At 42.4% G+C, this 6,000-nt stretch overlaps 2 protein-coding genes across 4 annotated transcripts; both read left to right on the forward strand.

The window, feature by feature from the left end:
* Positions 1 to 1,278: 1,278 nt before the first annotated feature.
* LOC119771204 lies at positions 1,279 to 2,022 on the forward strand. Its single transcript, XM_038266886.1, has one exon. It carries the CDS (start codon positions 1,473 to 1,475, stop codon positions 1,833 to 1,835), a length of 363 nt encoding a protein of 120 aa, XP_038122814.1. The 5' UTR covers positions 1,279 to 1,472; the 3' UTR covers positions 1,836 to 2,022.
* Positions 2,023 to 2,624: 602 nt separating this feature from the next.
* Positions 2,625 to 5,618, forward strand: LOC6031663 (hydroxylysine kinase). Of its 3 annotated transcripts, XM_038266883.1 has the most exons (4): positions 2,625 to 2,737; positions 2,826 to 3,281; positions 4,273 to 4,597; positions 4,654 to 5,618. In XM_038266883.1, the coding sequence occupies exons 2-4, from the start codon at positions 3,046 to 3,048 to the stop codon at positions 5,275 to 5,277; spliced, it is 1,185 nt and encodes a 394-aa protein (XP_038122811.1). In that variant the 5' UTR covers positions 2,625 to 2,737; positions 2,826 to 3,045; the 3' UTR covers positions 5,278 to 5,618. The 3 variants fall into 3 exon arrangements, with proteins under 3 accessions (XP_038122811.1, XP_001842409.2, XP_038122813.1); XM_001842357.2 differs by having other exon boundaries at positions 2,667 to 3,281; XM_038266885.1 differs by lacking the exons at positions 2,625 to 2,737; positions 2,826 to 3,281 and adding an exon at positions 3,340 to 3,898.
* The last annotated feature ends 382 nt before the right edge of the window (positions 5,619 to 6,000 follow it).

The following is a 6,000-nucleotide window of genomic DNA, read 5'->3' on the forward strand; positions in this document are numbered from 1 at the left end:
GGAGTGGGTCGCAGGGCAAGGCATTTCAGAAAATTTAGCAACATGTTTTTATCCCCAAAAATAATTGCCGCAAAAAGCAGCGAACTTCACACAGGCAAAATCAAAACGGTAAACATGACATCAGATGAGAAACGTCAACAATGTCAAAAGTGACATTTCTGACAAGAAGAGCGAGGTTTCTCTTATTTCTCCGAATTTCTCTCGATTCCTCCCGTTTGCTCCCGGAGTAACTCTAGTTTGTTCTGGTTTCTTCACTGTCTTGCCCCGAGACCTTAGCATATTTCTTCAAAACTTCTGGATTAAAAAAAAATCAAGAACTATTCGCTGATGTTTATATCTATTTCAAAAACTTCTTCTTGAAACCGTTTTCTTCAATCTTCAATGTGAAATACAAAACGGCCGGGAAAATATGTACTTCCATTGGATGGATGTTGGCATATAATCACTTTGTCGCTCGATTACAGCTACTAAAAGTTATTTTCATATAATATCTCGTGAAAAATAGTCTAAAAGGAAATAAACTAGCAAATATATCCCAAAAATTGTCAAAAAACATATGCAACCAATCAAACGAGTTTTTTTTAATTCTTATGAGACATTTGAATGTTTTTGGTAAAATATTCCGAGTTCAGTATTATTAATGATGAAATATGTATTTGGACTGCACGGAGAAAAAATAATTCCCAAAATCGTGAACAAGCGTTTATGAAAATGGGAATCACGAACAAAATGTACAAATCTCGTGGTATTCTCCGTGTGTACTTTGATGTATCTTTATGATCATTTATGCACGGAAAACTTTGCGGTTGGTGCACAAACATACGGGTCATAGGGATATACCATAACAGTTTTCCCAAAAAAATAAAAAAAGTAGTCAATTTGATTCATGTCAATTATATCTCTCGTGGCGCAGGGGTAGCGGCTTCGGCTGCCGATCCCGATGATGCTATGAGACGCGGGTTCGATTCCCGCCTTATCCACTGAGCTTCTATCGGATGGTGAAGTAAAACGTCGGTCCCGGTTTCTCCTGTCTCGTCAGAGGCGCTGGAGCAGAAATCCCACGTTAGAGGAAGGCCATGCCCCGGGGGGCGTAGTGCCAATAGTTTCGTTTCGTTATATCTCAGATATCTAAAACCGTGAAATGTAATTTATTTTAGAGTAGCCCATTGCGGGACGTTTTCGTCGTACGTTCAGTACCCCTCGCTATCCCTGCTTTTGCGCATGCTCTCTCGTTTCTTTGAAAGCTTTAATCGCTTCTCTTTGTGAGTTTATTCTGACAGGCTTCTAAAACTCATATAGAGCATACTAAAACCAGTCAAAACACATTCAACTCGCGCCAGACAAAGCAACAAAAACAACATTCCAGTGTGGACGCATTTTGTTCCTGGAGTCATCAATTTTTCGCCAAGCATTTTTGCAAGTTCTATGAATTAATTCCAGTGCGCTTTGCCTTTCAGTTTTGTGCCAAAAAGATGCCATCAGTCGAACCATCCGGAATTCCCAACGGGGACCAACATGACCAGCAAGCCTTAGAACCCCACCAACAGCAGCAGAACCCGGATGTGACCGCACAGCCGAACGGAACGGCCCCAATGGAGGACGTTGAACCGGATCCAGATCGTCACCTGATCCCAGCGGATCGTATTGAGCACGTGGAGGATGCAGAAGCCCCCATTGACCTGCCAACGGTGCGCGAATTCACCCAGAACGACAAGATCAACAAGTTTCTGCTGAACTCGTTCCTGCAGCGATTGAACGATACCGATCTCGATCAGTTCAACCGGGGGAACGATGCCAACGGCGATCTGGACCAGGATCAGGACTTTGAGGCGTGAGGCGTGGTTGGGCTTTTTGTTTGCGTTATTAGGCTGTTAAGTTTGTCTAAATCCGGTTAGAATGATAGACGAAGAATTTTCCTCCCCGAATTGGCACTAATGTCATTTGCGCAGTATTTTGAATGTACCCTAAGCGTGTGCGGAAAATGGTTGGTAAAATAAACGAACGATGAATCGGAGTTTTAAATTAGTTTTGTCTTGGTAAGCACTATTTGTTGTTGCGGTTAGCTTTAATTTTATTCGACAAATACAACCAACGGCAATGTTGCAGAACTGCGATTATTGCAATGTCGAGAGATCACTCGTATGCTTATCGGTATCGGGGATTCACTTGTTTGCATGTGTGTGCGCTATACGTAGTGTGTGAACTACATGTGTTGATAAGCTGCGATTTATGAATTTTTACTCTCAGCTGATGCGAAGTTGACTGTGTAGATGTGCCTTGTTGAACTGTAGTAGCTTTTTAAAAGTTTATGTTGCCTCTTTATTTTTTTCATAAAATGAATGATAAACATAAAATTATTTTAAAACACATATGAAAATTAATTGAAAGACTTTTAAATAGGCATAAGTTCTTTTGAAAACTGCTTAATATTTATATTGGAATAAGAAACTTATTGTTCCGCATTATTTTTTTTAAATTGGTTTTGGTTAAGATTTACGAGTGGATTTTGAATGTTGAAATTTGTTTGGGAAACTAAGATTCAGGTTGGAAATACTGTTTAACTTTCTCTAACAGTTCAAAACGATCTAAGTTGGTCCTGGTTTTAAATTGGCAGATCTAAAGTTACGTTTTTAAACCTTCCTGCATATCTCATACCAAAAACAAATTTGCTTTAGTATTATTTTCCATTTCGCCGATCTCTCTTGCCTGCTTTTCTTCTTCGTATTGGTTTGTTAAGGTTGAAGTATCTACGAATTGCGTTTGCATTCCGTCTTTAGCCACTCGTTTGAGTTATTTATCGCCTTCTTCTTTCATTATCGCATCAGACAAGAGTAAGTCTTGCTCGTAAATGTTGCGCCCAACCAAGACGACGACTTCAGTGCCTGCTACGACGACCACCACGTTCAGTGCTGTGCGACGACGCCATCTAGACGTAGTAACCGCAGTCTTGTTTTGGTTCGTTCCAAAGTAGGTCGTCGTTGGTTGGTACCTGCGGGCTACTGCGATCCAGCGATTTCTCGAAACCACCTTCTCAAAAACATCGTCATGATGGAAATGAAAACCATCCAGAAAAAGCGCCCTTCGGCAACTTCGGCCGAGGGACCGGAAGGGGAAAACGGTCACGACAAGCCGGAAACGCTGAAACCGGGCTCGAAGATACGACCCACTGTGACCGAGGAGGACGTCCGTAAGCTGCTGGAACGGCTGTATGGTATCATCGTGCTGGAGATGTGCGAGCTGGACTCGTACGACGACAAGAACTTCCTCTTGCAGGCAGATCGGTGAGTGTTGCGAGGAATGCTTGGGTGGAGTTTTGAAATACAGTTTTGCCATCATAGTTTACGTCTTTTGTAGCAGAAATATGTGGATCGGAACTAGTTGTTCCTACTGGGTTGCACTGACGGACACATGATTGGCATGTTTGTTCAATTATATCTCAGAAGGTGGTGTTGCTCCAGGCAGAATAATCACGTTGATGTAATGAGAGAAAAACGTAGCAAGCCCTGATAAAAAAGGTGACCGCGAGACCAACCACGTGACAATGTTATGGAGACACACGTATAGAGTTGGCGTTGATGCGCGGTGACGCAGCGCCGCTACCTTGATTGAGCCGCTTGGATGTGCGGCGATCTGCGCGCTAGTTTGACTCAATTTGCGGTCGCAAGTCGCTAGTTAAGTTATTTGGCTTCAGATCGTGCCGTGTCACTTTGGGTGGAACATTGTTGTGTGAATCTTTTTTTTATTGCAGAAATGTAGTACACACGCTTTGATGTACTTGAAAGTTTATTGGCCTGGCTTTATCAATCTTGATGACATGCAGGCATGCAATTTCAAAGAAATTTATTTTTATCAAGGGTTCCGATAACGTGAATGTTATCGTAAACTTACATAATATCCGGTTTGCAGAACATTTCTAGAATTTTTGAATATTATTCTAATTGAAACTGCTGTTTTGAAAATACATTTTCTTAAAAATAAAGAAAAATATCATAAGAATACACATAAAAATAATAAATAGGAAATTTCAAAGCTGATTTTTAGAAAATTTCATGGAACGGATGCTTGTTAAACTATATTTTTCTAGATGAAATATTACATATTATATTGAGCATTTGAAAAGCATTGTAAAAGTTTAGGACTTTTGGAAGATGAATATTGAATGAAAGTAAAAATTCGGAAAAATAAAACAAAAAAGCAAAAAAAAAGTTCCAGAAGATAGTCTAAAATTTGAGCTTCATTACAAGATTGAAATTTTCCTTCCTCTTTACGCAGCGCTGTAAAAAACCCGATCCTCAAAACGGTCAGTGCCAACGGGTACGTGCTGAAGATCGCCAACACGCTCGACTCGCAGGACGAGGGCTTCTTCGAGGGCCAGCGCGAAGTCATGGAGCAGTTGCACGGGCGAGGCATTCACTGCCCACGGCCGGCGCAGAACATCTACGGCCGGTACCACTCGGTGGAGTCGCTCGGCGATAGTCGCCACGTGGTGCGGCTGCTGGAGTTTCTGCCGGGGAAGGTCTTCCACGGCGTTCCCCATCCGGATCGGTTGTTTTACCAGGCGGGTCTGTTCATCGCGAAGATCGATGCTGTGCTGAAGGTTTGGTGGATGTGGTTTAGTTGGGTGGAACATCATTCACTTTGATTGTTTTGTAGCAAATCAACCACGAAGGCATCATGCGACGGCAATCGATTTGGATGTTGGACAACTTCCTCCAGCTGAAGGAGTTTCTGTACGTGATCAAGGACGAACAACACAAGGATATCATTGAGCAGGTGCTGGAAGCGTTCGAGAAGCGAATCATCGCCAGCAAAGACCAGTTCGAGCGGGGTGTCATCTACGGAGATTTCAACGAGCACAACATCATCGTGAACCGGAAGGAGGAAAACTCCAAGGAGTATGACATTGCCGGAATCATCGACTTTGGCGACGTGTGCCATTCGCTGTACGTGTTTGAGCTGGCCATCGCCATGACGTATATGATGCTGGAATCGGCCGACCTGGACACCGGGGGACTCGTCTTGGCTGGGTACGGAATGCTTCGGTTGATCCCACAGCATGAAAAAGAAGTCCTCAGGGTTGCGATTGCCGCTCGGTTGTGCCAAAGTCTTGTCCTGGGCCTGTACACCTCGACGGTGGACGAGTCCAATCAGTACATTCTGTCCAGTCAAACGCGCGGCTGGAGTTTGCTCGAAACACTGTGGGCGGAAAAGGACAAGGACATCCTGGAGCGGTGGGATCGAGTATCGGAGCAGTATCTCACGCGGAGCACCAAGTGAACGACCAGCAACGAAGCAATGCAGAACAAAGATTTCCCAAAAGTATATCACATTATTGTTAACATGCAACCGCACAATTTTTAACATGCCTTTTACGCAAAGCAAAGCAATTATACGACTGTAGTTTTCGGTAGAGTTAGTGTGATAAGTAGCAACAATAAGCAATTAGTCTAGCAACATATGAATGCCAGACGGCACAGTCCAAAAGTGTAGAACCTTATTGATATTCCCTCTTAGGAGTTAGTTAAAACTTTCTCTGCGACCAATGGCAGTTTTTATCAACGTACGTAAGTAGATTATCTTTAAAAATGTAATAAAACTTGTTTTCCTCACCAATCGGATGCAACTGGTTTTTCTTCCGTAAAAGTTTGAGTAAAAGTTTATCACTACACTGAAAAAAATCAATTCTCGAAATCGTGAATTTAATCCACGAATGCGAGAACCACGAAGGAATATATTCATGTTTATAGTGCAAATGCACCATACTGTAACCGTTCAGTTACAAGATCCCTAGTATTTTTAATATGTTAATTTATTTATTTATTATTTAATGTTCTTTGTGGTAAATGTTCAATGTTTTGGGTTACGAGCTATAGGGAAACACCAATATTGTATAGCGTAGTCCCCCGTCAACAAACACAACAGAATATTGTCTCTTAAGAAAGGGCTCAGTGGGTGCAAGGGGGGTATCCAGTGGGTGCAACTTAAGGGCAAGCTTCTACG

This window comes from Culex quinquefasciatus, chromosome 1 (genome assembly GCF_015732765.1).
Source record: "Culex quinquefasciatus strain JHB chromosome 1, VPISU_Cqui_1.0_pri_paternal, whole genome shotgun sequence".
In the NCBI taxonomy this organism is placed as follows: domain Eukaryota; kingdom Metazoa; phylum Arthropoda; class Insecta; order Diptera; family Culicidae; genus Culex; species Culex quinquefasciatus.

Bases quoted from the DNA above. Each gene is read 5' to 3' on its own strand.
- LOC119771204 (XM_038266886.1), top strand. From the start codon at position 1,473: ATGCCATCAGTCGAACCATCCGGAATTCCCAACGGGGACCAACATGAC.
- LOC6031663 (XM_038266883.1), top strand. From the start codon at position 3,046: ATGATGGAAATGAAAACCATCCAGAAAAAGCGCCCTTCGGCAACTTCG. The intron at 3,282-4,272 runs GTGAGTGTTGCG...CTCTTTACGCAG, and splicing joins TTCCTCTTGCAGGCAGATCG to CGCTGTAAAAAACCCGATCC. The intron at 4,598-4,653 runs GTTTGGTGGATG...ATTGTTTTGTAG, and splicing joins AGATCGATGCTGTGCTGAAG to CAAATCAACCACGAAGGCAT.